Source organism: Danio rerio, chromosome 17 (genome assembly GCF_052040795.2).
Source record: "Danio rerio strain M-AB ecotype USA chromosome 17, GRCz13ab, whole genome shotgun sequence".
Classification (NCBI taxonomy): Eukaryota; Metazoa; Chordata; class Actinopteri; order Cypriniformes; family Danionidae; genus Danio; species Danio rerio.
The window spans coordinates 21,793,689-21,812,427 of record NC_141037.1 but is presented as its reverse complement, the minus strand read 5'-3'; the positions used below and the strand labels follow the sequence as shown (position 1 = coordinate 21,812,427).

General features: G+C 32.4%; 1 protein-coding gene across 4 annotated transcripts; it reads right to left on the bottom strand.

Annotated features, from left to right (window-relative positions):
- Positions 1 to 54: 54 nt before the first annotated feature.
- samd8a (sterile alpha motif domain containing 8a) lies at positions 55 to 18,698 on the bottom strand. Of its 4 annotated transcripts, none has more exons than NM_001089470.2 (6): positions 18,576 to 18,695; positions 10,561 to 11,131; positions 7,634 to 7,729; positions 6,443 to 6,560; positions 3,299 to 3,449; positions 55 to 1,625 (listed from the first exon to the last, which is right to left on the bottom strand). In NM_001089470.2, the coding sequence occupies exons 2-6, from the start codon at positions 11,127 to 11,129 to the stop codon at positions 1,321 to 1,323; spliced, it is 1,239 nt and encodes a 412-aa protein (NP_001082939.2). In that variant the 5' UTR covers positions 11,130 to 11,131; positions 18,576 to 18,695; the 3' UTR covers positions 55 to 1,320. The 4 variants fall into 4 exon arrangements, with proteins under 4 accessions (NP_001082939.2, XP_087144481.1, XP_087144480.1 ...); XM_087288355.2 differs by having other exon boundaries at positions 590 to 1,547; positions 18,576 to 18,698; XM_087288354.2 differs by lacking the exon at positions 18,576 to 18,695 and adding an exon at positions 12,768 to 12,976 and having other exon boundaries at positions 590 to 1,625.
- Between the last annotated feature and the right edge of the window lie 41 nt (positions 18,699 to 18,739).

The following is an 18,739-nucleotide window of genomic DNA, read 5'->3' as shown; positions in this document are numbered from 1 at the left end:
TAATTTTCATTCACAACTAAAATATCTTACTAAAAAAAAAAAAAAAAAAAACTGTTATCAGACCATATTTTATTCTATAGGCAATATGAACAGTAAGAGGTTAATGAGGAAAAAAATAAAAACGATTTATTGCAAAAGTACACTAGTTCCTAGTGTAATGTATAAAAAACAAATTAACACTGAAATCCCACAGCTGCTGATAGCCCATGTACAAACTGGGGAACACATAAAATCCTACACTTTGATAATAAACATACATGTGAAGTTAATAAAGATAAATTGGCCATTTCAAATAAACATATTTGTACTTAAGTAAACATAAATAAACCATCGTAATTATCTCGGTGCTGAAAAAATGCAAGACTGTATCTGTAACGCGGATCGAGTGCTTTTTAGTTAGAGTGGGTTTGTCTGACAAACATATGCAGACTGGTTGAACAGTTAAATCAGTTAATCTCTAATCAAACTGTTCTGTATTTTCAAAGCGACACTTTTTACATCACACCTAACTATATAAACAGAAATGGTCTTAAGCTAATATACAGGGCACTGTGTAATTGTCATAACTCTTGCCACATAAAAGCACACATTTTAATAAATATTTAATAAACTTTTATTATTCTAGTTCAAGAATTCTCCAGGTATACCCCAATTTCTAAGACCTCACATAGCCTTCAGTTACATTAAAAAAAAACAACAACAGTGTTACAGAATGCTACATTCACAGATGTCAATTGCACAAACATGAATCGTACACATGAATGAAATAGCTGTATAATATCTCCCTTTAAACAATTCAATCGATTTAAAAAGTCTTCAATACAAATATTGACAAAACATTACAAAATACTCCCGGAATCACTTACAAAAAATAATATTAATGTACATCAATACAAAGTGTCAAAGAATGTGTTAGCAAAAGATATGTTTTATATCTCTGTGGCTGTAAGACTTTAAATATGCACCATTAGACATGTCAAGAATAGAATAGGCAGCATTAATTAATAAAGACTCAAAGTATATTAGCACTTCTCTCTGTTAAACATACTGTAAAATGATCAGGAGTTGAAATACCGTTAGTGTAACAAATCTGCAATTATAGACATACTCAAAACATTAAACACTAATTATTTTTCTGAATAATGAGGTATCAAAGAAAAATTAAAGATGTTCTTTGTTGTTTGGCATTTAGAGGTGTAATTATAAAAAGTGCAAGTCGACAAAACCAACTGCTCTGATTTACAGTTAAAGATTTTGGAAGAAAGTAAACAACAGCAATAAATATAAAAAAAATAAATAATTTCCCCCAAGACTGCGTCTCTATCCTAGCAATATGTTGATGAAGGAAGGTGTGGGGAAAGGCCAGCAGTATTCATTTGGAACGGGTCCCAACACGTTGCACTCGAAGAAGGAGAAGAGCGGGAACCAGACACGTGCTCTTCGGCTGTGCTGATAGGCCTGTGTGTTGGCCAGCGTGTGGTAATACAGGAAGAGTCGGGTGGTGATGTAGAAGGCGATGAAGACGTCGATGGAGTAATGTTCATGAGCTGCCAGGATGAAGAAGATACCAAACAGGTTCAGCACCCATGACATGGTGTGGATGAAGTTCCAGTTACGTGGCGTGTCTGAAAGTTTACATAAAGCAACTGATCACACTAAAAAAATAAATGATATTGACCTTTAAAGGGATTGTTCACAAAAAACGAAAATTCTGTCATCATTTACTCATCTTTCACTTGTTTAAGTCCTGTTTGAGTTTGAGACAACCATTGACTTCCATTTTGTTTTTTCTACTACGGATGTAGATTGGGTGCTAGCCACCACTCTTCTTCAAAATATCTTCTTTTGAGCTTAACAGAAGAAACTCAAAGGTTTAAAAATCACATGAGAGAGAAGAAATGATGAGACAGTTTTTAGTTTTTGGTGAGCTATCCATAACATTTGAAATATAATGCAACTGACCCTTTACTGGGAGTTTGATTGACAGACGAGCTGACCAATCACATTGCTGACATTGGGTTACTTTATTGATTTATTTTTTTTACTTTAACTCAAGTCATCTACACATGCTTAAAAGCATAGTTCATCCAAAAATGAAAATTTACTCACTACATAAACACTCAAGTGGTTCTAAATGTTTTCCAAAAGCAGATCTTTTGAAGAAAGCTGAAAACCTGTAACCATTGAATTTCATAGTAGGAAAAAAACAATACTATGGAAGTCAACGGTTACAGGTTTTAAGAACTCATAAGGATTGGAACCTCTTAAAGAGCGAGTAAATAGTGAGCAAATGATATAAAAGTATTTTGAAGAACTTTGTGTCTGCTTCAGTACAATTATTTACCATTTCCTCTGGGAGTGTGGGAAATGACTGTGGGGATTTCCTATATACAGTAGAATTGTATAATTTGAGGAATTGATTCTGCTTGGATTGCGAGATTTTTAAAATACAATACATAATATTCTCTTGAATCGTTTCTGAGCTTAGTTTTTAACAACAGGCGACACTGTACAGTATGTTTACAAACAGCCATTGTCTGCTTGCATCCAATTCCTTACAAATACCACTTAAACCTAATCATTAAGACTGTATATAGTGAGCCATGTTTACATTAATCTCCTGACATAAAAGCCAAAATACATTCAAGAGACCAAGAATGTATTTTGAAAATCTTACAATCAGTCACATAATTCATTTATTGAATACATTTTTTAAACTCTATATTAGATACAGTTGAAGTCAGATTTATTAGCCCCCTTTGAATTTTTTTCTTTTTTAAAATGATGTTTAACGGAGCAAGGAAATTTTCACAGTATGTCTGATAATATTTTTTTTAAAAACTATATTTCTTATTTGTTATGTTTTGGCTAGAATTAAAACAGTTTTAATTTTTTTTAAAAACATTTTAAGGTCAAAATTATTTAACTCTTTAGGCAATTTTTTTTCCGATAGTCTACAGAACAAACCATCAATATACAATAACTTGCCTAATTACCCTAACCTGCCTAGTTAACCTAATTAACCTAGCTAAGCCTTTAAATGTCACTTTAAGCTGTATAGAAGTGTCTTGAAAAATATCTAGCAAAATATTATTTACTGTCATCATGGCAAAGATAAAAGAAATCAGTTAGCAGAGATGAGTTATTAAAACTATTATGATTTGAAATGTGTTGAAAAAAAATCTTCTCCATTAAACAGAAATTGGGGAAAAAAAATAAACAGGGCGGCTAATAATTCAGGGGGGCTAATAATTCTGATTCACAAGAGGATAACACTCTCCGGAGTTTGTGTACTTACATTCAGTGACAAAAAAATTAAGCATGGTGAGCACCACAGTGTGTCCACTGAACATGTAATCTCCACATGTATGAACTCCAGTTAAAGACATGCCGAGTCCACTCCAGATTTCCAGTGCACGCTGCACTTTAGTCCAAGCATCACCATATATCTGCAAAACACACATACATATGATGTTACTGGACACAAATTGGAACTACACATTTCTGGATAGACTGAAAATTGTTTTTTTTTCCTGAACAGGCAAAATAAGTAATTTACTAGAGGTTCTGATAAAAAGATATTTGCAGCAGTCTTTTTTTAGATCATATTAAAATGTAACTGAAATGGTATTTAAATTCCAGTTTAAACGACTGATTTAATAACTAATTAAGACTTATGTTACATTACAGAATGATTAATGTTTGAAAAATTTCTTGAACAAATTATACTCATAAATACTGTATTAAATGCACATTTGTCATCACCTATTGGAGTAACAATAGCTACAACATTTAAAGCATCAAGTTGCTTTGATCGCTACCTGATATCAGTATACCTATAAACTGTTATCCCTGTGACAATATTAACTTGTAACACTGAAATAATTAGACTGCAATGGTTAAAATGTTCATTTTAAAATTGGTAAAACTTAGCATGTCATTAGCATAGGTTCAGTCACTTTATTTTCTTGTGGTCCAAACAGTCTACTGACTAGAAGTAATTTACAAGTATACATACACGTTTACTACTAATCTTCATCCTAACATAGCAGTCCTCTAGTACTTATACTCTAAAGCAGAGGTGGCAAACTTTTTTCTTATGAAGGGCCAAAATCCAAGCCAGATTGAGAACTGTGGGCCGAAAGTAAATATAGCAAACTGTATTACATTAAAGTTGCCATGGGTAATTTATGGGTAAAAATCTGACTCATTTACAACATTTAATTGAAACATTTAATTTTAGTTAGCTTTTTTGTAGTTCAACAAACAAACAAACAAACAAACAAACAAACAAACAAACAAACAAATAAACAAACAAAAGGTTCAACTAAAATAGAAATGGGAATCTCTCTTAAAGGCATTCCCCAATCCTTTCCAATCATTTTTTACCCTGGTGGGCCAAATAAAAGGATACAAAGGGCCAACTTTACAAAGGGTCAACACTAGTTTGGCCATCACTGCTCTAAAGTGTTAGTGCAAACTACTTACAGTAAACAAAATGTCTGAAGGTCATAAAAATAGTACCTCTCAGAAATAAAGGTATACAGGAGCCGTCACTGGGGCAGTAACTTTTCAGAAGGTACATATTTGTTCCTGAATGGCCCATAATGGTACCTCAAAGGTAATTTTTAGGTACATTTGGGCACTAACATGCACTTTTGAAGTACCACAGTGGATTCTTTGCGTACAAATATGTATCTTTTGGAAAGGTAATAACACCCAGTGACGGCTCTTGTACCTTTATTTCTAAGAGTATATGAACCAAACATAAAATGTAAAAAATACATTTATTTATATTAATAAAGTAAGTTAACACTTTATTTCAATAGTCCACTTTAGATATTCAACTAACTGTAAGTATCTTTGCAGCTATTTGTCTATTTATTCTGGTTTCCTCTACATTCATTCCTCTATGGCGGGGCGCCACACCAAAATTCATCCCGCCACGGCTATATTACAGCTTCTCATTCGAAACATTCAGTTGTTGTTGTTGTTTTAAATAGCAATTATAATCGCAGTAAATAAATCGCACTTCAGCAGTGTTTATTTGAGAGCGCACAAGAAAATCTGCACTTGAGCAGCGTATATCTAAGGGCGAGCAAGAAGCTTTGCGCATGAACAGAGGAAATTGGTGTGCAAGCAGATAGAGTTAGATCAATGTTTATTATGGACCATCAAAACAAAACTGTAACCCTTAATATTATATACATATATTTTCTAAAGAGGTATTTTGCCAATGTAAAAGCTGTGGCCTCAAGACTATGTTTTTGTGGGAGGTAGCAAACTGATGGTAGAATTGAAGGAAAAAGAAGATGAACTGTTTGTATATACTGATATTACATTTAAAGCAAGAAGAAGACTGCCCTGATACCTTGCTGATCAAATTATTATTTGATTCTCAAGAAGACATCCGTGTAAACAAGACCAGTAGATCAAACATGCCTTCTAACATCACATTTCCACAGAAGATCAAATAATACCACAGAATTAAAGTAAACGCCTTGACCTTAACACGTTTAATTGGCAGCCTGTTCAGCAAAGATGCATACAATTTATCAAAAGCGACAGAAAAAACATTTGTCACAAATAATTTCTCTTTTACAAATAAATACTGTAAAATTGAACCATTTTCTATTCATTAAAGAATGCTGAACAAATATCCCGGTTGCCATGCAAACAAAATAAGCATATTAGCATGATTTCTGGAGAATCTTGTCCGACTGAAGTTATGTTTTAAAATGTATTAGGATAGAAACCTTAATAATAATAATATAAATAATAATAATTTGTAATAATTATCACAAAGTGTTTATTGTGTTTTGATGAAATAAATGCAATCTTGCTGCTAAGATTAAGACATTCTCAAGTTTTTAGAGTATGTGGCATGTGGTTCAAAAGCATATGTTTAGTATGTGGATTTATTGCCTATGCAAAATATTATTAATTTTAAGGTTTTATTTTTTTCAGAAATATATGCGTTATGACTTTTTTTTTGACATTTTATAAGCAAAGAAGACTGAAACATTTAATAATCGAATGTTTTGTACTTATTACAGTGCCCTAAATAAATCTGCCCAACTAAAATTAAAAACATGATATTTCCCAGTTTGTATAAGATTTATAGGGAGCTTTCACTAAATATTTAATGACCGTCTTCATACAGCTTCATGATTGTTATCCCTTACACTTGCTTCATTCCTTAATTTGTGTGCTGAATGTTACCTAATACACTGTATTACATATGACACGTTTCAGCTCTAATTCTGTTTCAGTCACAAAGAGATTCAGTGTAGCATTTGTGTTGTCAGGAAATGCAAGCAGGAAATTGAGTTGGCAAAAGCACGTCTGATTTCACTGGCTGTCACAGATGCACCTCAGAGGCAGAAAATGAAAAAGACAGAATGTGTCTGTTTATAACTCTGTATAAATGTCGTTTCCTCACCTTGCCTGAGCACTGCAGATGGTGACCAGGAACAGACAGGGAAGTGACAAACATTGTGACGCAGCGCAGCAAAAACACGGTGCCTGTCAAATTACACAGCCTCCGAAACAGAATAGACCTAAAATGCACAAAATGAAGTTACACAATGATGAAATTGATCAGAAGTTATAAAAATACATATATATATAAATACACTTTAATCTGTTTAAATATGCTAAAAATATATTGTAAATGTGAGTCTCAATAAAATATATTTTAATTGAGATTAAAATGTAAAATTTGAAAATATATTTAATTTCAACCTTAATTCAACCTTATTTTTTCAGGGTAATATAAACACATTTCTAACCGTGTAATTGATAAACACATTTCTAACCTTATAATTTTCAACCTTTTAAAAAAAATACATAATTAAAATAAAATAAATATTTGGAAAAAAAATAAACTGTATGTTCCTTGCTTTTAATTTTTAAAACCAAATGTTTTATTTTAAACAAATACAAATAAGATTTATTTATACTTATTTATAGTACATTTTCAAAAATATACAAAATTTAGATTTTAATTTTAGATTTATATTTTATTTATTATTTATTTTATTTTAATTTAATTTAGGAAGTAAATGCATTTTACTTAGCTTAGCAATGAAACATTTCTATTTTCTTTATATTTAGAAAACAAATAAACAGCATGTACCTTGCCTTACATTTTTTAGACCAAAATTTTTATTTTAAACAAATACAAATTTATTTTAGATTTATTTATAGAACATTTTCAAAATTTTTTACAAAATTTGTAATTATATATAATTTATTTTATTTTATTTATTATTTATTTTATGTTATCTTAATTTATTTTAATTTATGAAGTATACATTTTGGGCCATTTTCTCATGTATATTATTCAAATATACCTGAAAATATATCTTTTACCATAAGTAAATAATAAAAAAATATATATTTACACTTTTAGCAGAGTGAAAACAACTTGTAAACTAACCAAAATCATTCACATTCATTCACGGTCAAATGAAACGTAGCTGGAAGCTCTTTGTCTGATAATCAACCATGACAATATCATTTGCATGATATTTGCATAGCAAAGAAGCATTGTCATAAGAACAAGTTCTCAAAACAGAACAGTTTTGAGAGAACAGTAAACTTCATTAAGTGTTTGTATTTGATCGTTTACCTGTGTCTGTGCATCAGCAACACCAGCATTAACATGGAGCCCAATACCACTGCACACGCTTCAGCCATAGCAAAGGCCCAGGGAATCCTGGGAACACTGACACATAAATAACAAGGTTAGGACTCCCAAATTACCAGAAAAACATTCATTTGAACTAAACAGATGAAAGCAAAGTTGAACAGTGCATTTAGAATAATTAAATAAAATCAAAATGAAATAATAATAGTAGTAGTAAATATCAGAAGAAGGCTAGGGGGCGCTCTCATGTGGAAACTACATTTAACATGGCTAAACATCACACAACCGCAGATTTATCTCAAAGAAGAAATAGATTAAACTCTTAAGTAAGGTCATGAAGTGGACTAAAAACAATATTAAATGTGGTATTTTCACATACTTTCAGATTCAGCAGCAAAATAGACATCACTAAGAGGCAAGACAAACAGTTGCTGCTATGGTATCACAGAATGATCTGCTATTGCATATTTAATGATAATAGTTAAAAAGTTATTCAGATGATGAACATGATATATATAGCTTGTCCATGAACTATGAAGAAAAGATGTAAGATGAAATACGGAAGTAATAAAAATCTGCACACAGATATGCCTGTCTGATCTCACGAGGAAACGCAAGTATTTTACGTTTTGTCAGTTTAGAGGCTGATTTATATGAACTCGTACGAGTTCAGTTTTACGAAAATGTACAATTTTAAAAGGGAGGCATGGCACCTAACCCCACCCTGACCCCAACTGTCATTGGGTAATGAGCAAATCGTACTAAATTGTAGGAATTAGATCAAATGAACTCATACAAATTAGCCACTAAAGCAAAAAGTTAAGAATTGCCGTGAGGCTGCGTTGGATATGCAGGGTATAAAGCACCTGGAAAATTGTTTATGCTATATCAGAGGACTCCAAACATGCAAAGTGCAAGACAAGTGAGAAAGAACTTTGAACTTTGCACTTAGGAAGAGCTTTCTGCTCAGTTTTGCACTTTGTGGCCTTTGATTTATCATATACATTTTTCAAATGCTATATACCCTGCATATCTGAGTGCGAATCGAATTTTAATTACTGCTCTACTAAATATTTATAAATATTTGTTTCATTGACAAATATTTATTTTTAATAAAAAATTATTGCAGTTTTAAACAATTTTTTTTTTGGTTTTTATAAGTTTTTTGTTGCTTTTTTAATGCATGTATGCATAATAATTTGTGATCTATAATTAAAATATCATTTGTTTAGTTCTAAAATCTAGTCATAAAATTGCTCTGAAATCTGTATGGTCAGAGAAAATCTCATGTTAACCTCTTGTTGCTGAGCAGATTCAAGACTATGACTAACATTTTAAACGGAGTTGTATTAATGGGCAGTAATAATAGTAAGTAATAAAGCAATATTTACACCATTCAAATGTTTGGGGTCAATTTTTTTCATGTTTTTTTTTTTTAAACGATTCTGTTTATTAAAGCGGCCTTATTACATGTAAAAAAAATGTGTTACATTTTTCAATATTTATTCAAAATTTAAATAAGTGGTTAGTTATTGTGTGTAGTCATTCATTATTTTCTTTTTGACTTAGTCCCTTTATTAATCTGAGGTCGCCACAGCAGAATGAACCACCAACTTATCCAGCATATGTTTTACGCAGCGGATGCCTTTGCAGCTAGAATATGTGCCAATTTAGCTTACCCAATTCAGCGCATGTCTTTGGACTTGTGGGGAAAACCGGAGCACCCGGAGGAAATACTATACTTAAAATCTCATTTATGTAATTACAAAATCTAATACTAAATTTGCTCTGAAATCACCCAATTTGGTCAGTGGAACCATCATTTTAACCTCTGTTGCCAAGCAGATGGATGGCTAACATTTTAAATAGAAAATTGTAAATTTGTCTGGATTATTGTTATTAAATTAATGGTTGCATTAATATGCTGTAACAAATATACATTTGAAAACATATGTAGTAAATAATAAAGCAACATACATTTTACATAAAATTCGTATGTTTTGAAAAAAGTTTGATTACTGAATTTTTCTAATAGAAAATCTTAAAATAAAACAAATTTCAGATTAAAATTACAACGATATTAATACTGGGCAGCACGGTGACTCAGTGGTTAGCACTTTCAACTCACAGCAAGAAGGTTGCTGGTTTAAGCCCTAGCTGGGTCAGTTGGCATTTCTGTGTGTAGTTTGCATGTTCTCCCCGTGTTTGTGTGGGTGTCCTCCAGGTGCTCCAGTTTCCCCCACAGTCCAAAGACATACAGTATAGGTGAATTAATTAAACTAAATTGGCTGTAGTTTATGTGTGTGAACGCAAGAGTGTATAGGTGTTTCCCAGTACTGGGTTGCAGCTGGAAGGGCATCCGCTGCGTAAAACATATGCTGGCTAATTTGGCGATTCATTCCGCTCTGGCAACCCCTGATGAATATAGGCACTAAGCCGAAAAGAAAATTAATGAATGAATTTATTTTAGCATCAACTATTTATTTTGTTTATTTTTAATCTACTTTTCAAATTCTTATGAGTATGTATGGATAATAATTCATGATCTAATTAAAATCTCAGTTGTTTAATTCCAAAATCTAATAATAAATTTGCAATGAAATCACCTAGTTTGATCAAAGAAACCTTTATTTTGACAAACATTTTTGAAAATAAATTGGTTTGGAATATTGTTTTAAATTGATAGTTGCATTAGTGGGCAGTTACAAAAATACATTTGTAAATTTAGCTTATAAATAATCAAACAATATAGTGTATATTTTACATACATATTTTACGTACTGAATTTTTTCTATTAGAAAATGTTGAATGAGATTATCAAGAAACAATTACGCTATTTACACAACACATATCACTCAACACATTCAATGAACCAATGCACCAACCTATCCCCCCCAATTCTTCCTCACCTATCCAGAAATATATCAGGAAGCGGTGGGTATGTCCTCATATCAGGAACCCGCTCGTGCACCAACACCATGACGAATGATGTCACTCCGCACACCATCATGGCGTAAAGAGCACCGAGTGCAGTTTTCCAATACTCTGGATCCAAGCGGCCACAATGCGACTTCCGCTTCCCATTGGAGTAACTATGATCTCCGCCGACTGTAGCAACCGTCCCGTTACAGTGTTGATGGTCTATTGATGCTCGCTCTAAATACCCATTGGACAGGGTCTGCTCTGTTCCTCCAGTGTCTATTTTAGACAGTGCACTGGAGTCTGAGTGTGTGAGGGTAGTGTAGTGTTTTTGTAGTCTTCGTATGGCCAGTGATAGTCTCTTTATGTCACCCAGCACCTTCAGCTCCAGGGGAGGAGAGCGCAGGTCCTTCTCGGTAAGACACAGCAGGCTGGGGCCATCCAGACGGTGTTTAGAGCATAACAGATCCACATATTCACGAAAACCCTGCTCTCTGAGCCACACTGCAACCTGCTTACTGCTCCAGCCCTCCACACCGGTGCACCTGGAGCTCGGCATACCTGCGCACACAGACAGGATTTTAAACTTGACTTATAAGGATAAATGGAGAATCAGAAACAGATAAATATTGACTGCTTAAAATTATTATTATTTGATATAAAATATGAAAATTTAAATGTATAGAACTGACATCTTTTAGGTTTTTGATTTTTGAGATAAAATTTTTATTGAACAAAAAGAGGAATAATCTAGCATACATTTTTAAAAGTTGGAAATAATCTAGCATACATTGTTATAGACTAGAATAGCAACCAACTGCATTTTCTATTAACACCCCACCCCACCCCTGGAGAAATAATTAAACAAAAAAGAAAACAAATCAGAGCCAAAAACAAGAAAAAAAGAATAATAATAACAACAAAAACAACAACAACAATAATAATAAATAAATAATAAAAATATAAAATAAAAAAAGATTTTATAAAAAAGATGAAAAAGAAAAAGTTACAATAAATATAAACATATAACTAAAGTAAATACATAAATTTACCTCTGCATTTAACTTCTTACAAGAACACTTTTAATAAAGATATAATACATTGGATTTTAACACATAGGTTAAATAAAATGAAAGAAAAAAAAAATCCCAATAGCACATTTTTTATCATATATCCATGAGGTAGTTTATGTAGAAGTGCTATGTATCCTTGCCACAGACAGTTCCATATTTGCAATGTCTAAGAACAATTTTTTAACTTGTTTTTAATATTTTTTTTAGCAGTGATGTTTTTATTTATTTTTTATTCATATTTTCCGTATCAGATGTTAGGCAGTCTAAAAATATAAGGAAATTGCATTGAACTCCGGTGATGTTTTTATTTTTAGCAGTGGTGTTTTGTTTTTCAGTTAATGTATAAAAGTTGTTAAAAAGAAATAAATAAAAAAGTGAACAAGATTTATTGTGATGTTCTTGTGTTTTCACCTTAGATTTGACTATAAAATAGCTTTTTTTTTTTTACAGTTTACAAAATAGAATAAAATAAAATAAAATTAGCTAAAATAAATTTAATTAAATAAGCTAAAAATAAAATAATATTCAATTAAATTAAATAAGCTAAAAAAAATTAAAAAAAAATAAAATAAAAAATAAATAATAAAATAAAATAAAATAAAATAAAATAAAATAAAATAAAATAAAATAAAATTAAATTAAATTAAATTAAATAAAATTAAATTAAATTAAATTAAATTAAATAAGCACTGTCGCCTGACAGCAAAAAAATCAGCGTAGGTTTCTTTCCGGGTGCTGGGTATGAATGAATGCGTGTTTGGGTGTTTCCCATCACAAGTTACTGTTGGGTTGTGGTTGGAAGGGCATCCGCCATGTAAAACATATGCCAGAGTAACTGCGGTGGTGAGACTGCTGACTCCTGATGAATCAGGGACTAGTAAGAAATTAAAATAAAAAGTGAGCTAAAATCACTGTGATGGTTCTTCTTTTTGCAGGGAAGTTATAAAAGTTGCACAAAAAAACAAAACAAAAAAAAAAACACACGTGTCATGTCCCATGATTTCTGTTCCATTCTGTTGCAATCTGTCTAGCTGTGTGATGCAAACACCAAAAACCAACCAAACTACACAGAGATTCCATAAAGTGCTATATCACAAAAATAGAGAAACTTCACTCTTACTCACCATCACACAATGGAAACCAATAGGTTACAAAATTTAAGTTCCCAATTAAAAAGTCAGTAATACAGGTTTATAATAGGAGGATGAGTGTGAGACGTCTCGCTTTTCTTTTTGGGGTGGAGTATCTTTAAAAACCACTAGTCAACTAATCATCCAGACAAGCTGGTTTTGAAAACATGAAGTTTTCCACATCCCTAATCCAAAAAAATGCAGCAGAACAAGCAGACACTCACAGTTTCATATTGTAAAGTTATTCACTATCAATCTCTCTGTCTCTCTGACTCCAAAGGTCTGAGTTCAATCAGTATAACATGTATCTGAGAACACTGAGTGTTCAATTCTGCTGATTCTGGAGTGCTAAAGGGCAGCATTTCTAACAAACACACACACACACACAAGCCACTTTCTTATCGGTGACTGTGTGTAACCTCTGTTATCAGTTCAAAGAATGTCTGAAATGTCATCACTGTGCTGGGGTGATTTAAATCTGCATTTGCACTTGATTTTGACAGATAAAAGGTAATGTAATAAAAGTAGCATGCAGTCTTACAAGTGTATTTCTATTTTTAATGGTTTTCAGAATTTGAGTCGTCAAAATTATTAAATAAATAACATATAATAATATACAATAAACATTATTAGCATTATAATAGCATATTATTCACAAAACCATAACATATAATAATAATATTTATTGTCCATATATGCATGTTATTAACATAAGAGTGATTACAACAATAGTGACTTCATTTATGTGATCTTAAATTGGTAGAGAACTTCTTTATCTTAAAAACATGCTGATAAATGATTTCCGTATTATAAAGTAGATATATTTAGCTCAAATTATGGATGATGGTGATTCCAAATTTCAATTGCTAGTCAACGGCTATCAGGACTAAGTCTAAATATAAATAAATAAATAAATAAATAAATAAATAAATAAATAAATACATATGACTAATTGAAAATAATAGCTCCTGACATTGAGAAGTTTTACGAAGCACAAACTAATAATCAGTCCGAGGAAGAAACTGAAGAATATTTACAAAACTTCTGTTGTTTGTGCATCACCAAGGACCAAGTATAAATGTCCACATCTATCATCAGGGCAAAGGACTTGTAATGTGCAGTTGTGCACACAGATAGGCAAGATCTGATAACGCGAACAAGCTGAACTACATTATAAACAAGCACCCTTATTATGATGCGTGTTAGACCTACTGTACTGGCAGAACAGGAAACTGAAATGAACTAACATTTCTAAACCATGCTGAGATTTTTCACACCAGCTTTTGGGTTACAAACAAAAAGAAGGAATATAAGTAGATTGTTATTATGGGCTTTTTTTTTTTAAATGTTCAACGAGTAATACATGGGTCAAAGGTATTTGTTGCATGCGTAAAATTACATTTACAATGGTGATTTTATATATGGGGCAGCACAGTGGCTCAGTGGTTAGCAGTGTCAGCTCACACCAAGAAGGTCACTGGTTCGAGCCCCAGCTGGGTCAGTTGGCATTTCTGTGTGAAGTTTACATGTGCTCTGATTTCCCCCACAGTCCAAAGACATGCGATAAAAGTGAATTGAACAAGCTAAATTGGCCGTACTGTATGTGTGTTAAAGCAAAACTGTATAGTTGTTTCCCAGTACTAAGTTGTGGTTGGAGGGTTATCTGCTGAATAAAACATATGCTGAATAAGTTGGCGGTTCATTCTGCTGTGTCGACTGATAAATAAAGGGACTGAGCCGAAGGAAAATGAATAAATTAATTATTTTATATACATAGAAAGCATATCAAATGCATATAAAGTGGCTGCTTCAATATTTTCAGTAACTGTGGTGAAAATTAAATGTCCACAATGTTCCCTTGTCACTTACTGTAATATGAATAATAATGAAACTTTATTCTGACCTAAATTCTTAAAAAATAATAATAGAAAGAAATTAAAGGAGCAAATTAATACAATTTTAGATGATTAAAAAACGTCTTTTGCTGACAAATTAGTTAAGCCTAGTGGTTTGTATAGGACATATTTTAAAAATGGTAATTAATTATTTTGCACTGCTGCAATGTGATCCTCAAACAGAGTCTAATTAATTTAGCTGTAAGTCAAGATCATTCATATAAAATTTTGTTACAATAAATGTCAATTATGTCCTCTCAAGTTAAAAAACAACAACATATATAGTCATAATATTTCACTGTAAAATTTGAAATACAATTAAACAGGGCACATTATAATATATAAAAGCCATTTCTGTTTCTGACTCACACATAAATGATACTGACTGTACAGTACGCATACAAGCTTTTCCAAGAAGACAAATAAACGTTCCAGGTATTAGTTTACCATCTTTCTACATCACTGATCTTCAATGATCCTTAAATGACAGACTGTCAAGCATGTGACAGTCCTAGAAGCAGGATAACTGAAAAAATATGTATCCCGACAGCTTCCTAAATCAATAATAATCATCAGCCAGTCCATTTCACTTAACACCATGATTAAAATCACTGGGTGTGAACACACATACACAAATACAAGAATACTGCCACTCTGTACCAAGAGCAATTATTGATTCAGAGCAGTCAAACCAAGCATCTGTCCTCTTGCACAACGCTGCATGAACAAACAGCCTCTTGTTACCAAATCCAGAGGCATTCGGAGGAGTTTTATCAAATATATATCTACTGAGATCCAGCAGAAATGCTGTTGAAGTCTGTGGATTAAAACCTAAGTTCGTTCACCACACCCTCATTACCGTTGACCTTTCTTATCATTAATTATGTTGTACACTCTGTACCTGAATTAATGTACTGGAAATACTGATAATATGAATGTACACTGAGTTTTAAAGAAACCTAAATAGTTATAAGTAAGCCAAATTTGAAGGATTCATCAGTAATTATACCCAAAACAAATAATAAACAAATAAAAAGCATTTGTTTGTTTCTGATAACCAACAGTAAAGTTGTATCTGATAAACTCCTGCTGATAAACAGTTGAAGTCAGAATTATCAGCTCCCCTCAATTATTAGCCCACCCCCCCCCCCCCCCCCCCCCCAATAAACTACGCATGTGCCGATAACCATTTTCAAAGCATGCCACGATTTGGAGTAGGGTTGTCACAATACCATAAATTAATGCTACGATACTATACTGGCTAAGGTATCATGATTCCAAATACTGTAGTATTGCAATACTGTAATTAAAGATAATTGTATAAAGAAAATTGTCAGAAATACTATATTTTATGTTATTATAGGCCTACTTGAATGTAATTCATAATTCCTTTAAGGCCAAAAAGTATTATTTGCACCCCACTTCACCTAAAACTTTTTGATTCTTTTTGTTTTTTATGTAGATAACTGACAAATAAAAAAATACATTAAAATAAAGATAAAAATTATGCCGAATGAAATTTGTTACAAAAGAAAAAAAAATCCTATTTCCTGTTGCTATTTTGGGTTTTTTCTTCTATTTTTGTATTCAGTGTTATCAGGTAAAAATTTAAAAATTTAAAAGTAATTAAAAATTTTACTTTGTGAGTTGTTCTTTTAAAGAGAGTGTTGCGGTCGCAAACAAAGCATATTAACAGGAACAGAAATTAACAAAGCGTTAGAAAACGTACAATAGGCTACCATAACAGGCGCGAATTCTACACAGTTTTGCAACCTCAAAAGGCTCCACAGATTATTCAAATAAAATGGTTTATTGTTGCACAAACATGTGCGCATGTTAGTGACTTTTCCATATGCAACAATATCTATTGTAGTAAAACCATTATTGACGATACTACCGTTTACAAACTACAGTGGCACCACGGGCCATAGTATCGCGATACTACCATAGTACCTGTAAACCAAAAAAAGAAGTCAAGGTTTTTTTAGGGCAACAGTATCTCTAGCAGAAAATATGATGCTGTTTTTAATTTTATTGAAATATTTGTTTTTGAAACAAATGAAGACAGCAGGAGTCAATGATTCATTTTCATTATTCAGCCTGACATGTTTACTGCTCCAAAATATTTTAAATGCTTCTCAAAATAAAATGGCTTGTGTTCAAAACGTTTAGTTTTAGAAGTTTTAGTTTTTTACTCAGAAATTTAACCCTCCTATCGTGTTTACCTCCCGCTAATTACTTTAGTGTTCCTGGTCAAAATTGTTTAGTCGGTTTTAACTGCTCTTTAAGTAATTGACGAAAAACACTTTTCAAAACCAAATATTTATTCAACATTCTTTAGCTGTTCACAATTTCCCTAACATAAGTTTATAGAATTAGACATAAAATAACTGCAGTGAAAAATTAAAATACAAATAGTAAGTGTGTTGGGGTCGTGTACAGTACATGGGGATATTTTCGGTCTGATGGATGAATATAGTCTGGATACATAACAAGGTTGACTAAAACCCTCAAAATTCAATGAAAAATGTGATCATTAATTTAATATGTTCAAGTGCATAGTGTGGAGGATATGGTAAGGCCTTGAGGCAATTAGATGGAAAGCACAATTTTTAAGAGTGTTTTAAGTTACTGTAAATCGGTCAGAATTGACCCAAACACAACATGAAGGTTAAAACAAATATATTTTAGAGCAGTAATTACAATTACGTGAAACCATGATACTGTGATATTTTTATCCAAGGTTATCATGCAGTCAGAATCTTATACCAGCCCATGCCTAAAATAAACACACACACACACACACACACACACACACACACACACACACACACACACACACACACACACACACACACACACACACACAAATCTACTAAAAATGTAAAAACAATTGAACTTCAGTCACTTAGCAAAGAAAATGCATTACTGTTTAAAAAGCATGCATACATTTATCTATGATATGTGTACAAATCATTAGTATAGACCATTTTGAGGGATGTAAACAAAAACAATGGTCCCAGGGTATTTCCTGTTTTACATTTTTAATATCTTTAGCTTCCGAGAGTCCAAAAAGCATCACATATTGCTAAAAAAAATGTTGTGATAGCTATTTTAACATTAAGTTATGATTGAATTGCCGGTTGTTTGATATGAAATTATTTGATAACAAGCAGGAAATGTTCATTGGCCAATGACATGAGCACATTGAAATGGCCTATAAACAAAATTATATGTAGGAAATGTAATTACAGATACATTTTTCATAAAATCCTTAAAGTCTTTCGATCTACTTTAGACGCTAGAGGCGCCAAAGAACAAGCTGGAACTGGATTGCGCAAGACTGTGAACCCCAAAAAGTGGCGTCTTGAATTGATTTCCAGAAATATTAAACAATATAAAACTGATAAGCTGTGAAATCTGTGCACCCAAAGACATGACCAGCGAGGAACCTATCACAAGATATATGCCACCTGACAACTTCTAAAACGGATACTTTACCCACAAGTGAAAACAGAATTATGGGAAGAATACACATTTAGTCAACATTCCCTTTAAAAACGTGAATGTAATCAGCTCCTAAAATCTCCCATAAGAAAACAGAAATCATACTGTTTTACAGAAACAACAAAGAGCGGAGTAAATATGTTTTATTTTCAATTATTTATCCTCATGGAAACAGTTCAATTTAACCTCATATATCCTACGTATAATCATATAGCTTAAAGCACTGCTCATTCTGTCTGTCCAATGAAATTTCCCTCACGACTCACATATTGAGTTAAACACACACAACAACAAAGAATACATTGGCAAACCCGACTGGTTCTGTCAGCGTGGAAGAGTGTGTGTTTGTGTGATGTAGGGGTGGGAATTGTTTGCCATATTAGCTATGCGGCTGTCTTACCCTGTTTGTCCGTGAGGGTATTTAAATTATCCAGATGTGATATAAAATCCTCGCTAAAGAGTTCGAGATCCCAGCCTTGTGATCTCGAGCCACATCAGCCTGCGTTTTGCTTTCTGATTCACTGCCATGCTGTCAGTGACGCCCAAAAGCATGTCAACAGGAAT

Bases quoted from the DNA above. Each gene is read 5' to 3' on its own strand.
- samd8a (NM_001089470.2), bottom strand. From the start codon at position 11,129: ATGCCGAGCTCCAGGTGCACCGGTGTGGAGGGCTGGAGCAGTAAGCAG. The intron at 6,561-7,633 runs GTAAACGATCAA...TGTGCATTTTAG, and splicing joins TTGCTGATGCACAGACACAG to GTCTATTCTGTTTCGGAGGC. The intron at 3,450-6,442 runs GTGAGGAAACGA...TGTGTTTTGCAG, and splicing joins ATCTGCAGTGCTCAGGCAAG to ATATATGGTGATGCTTGGAC.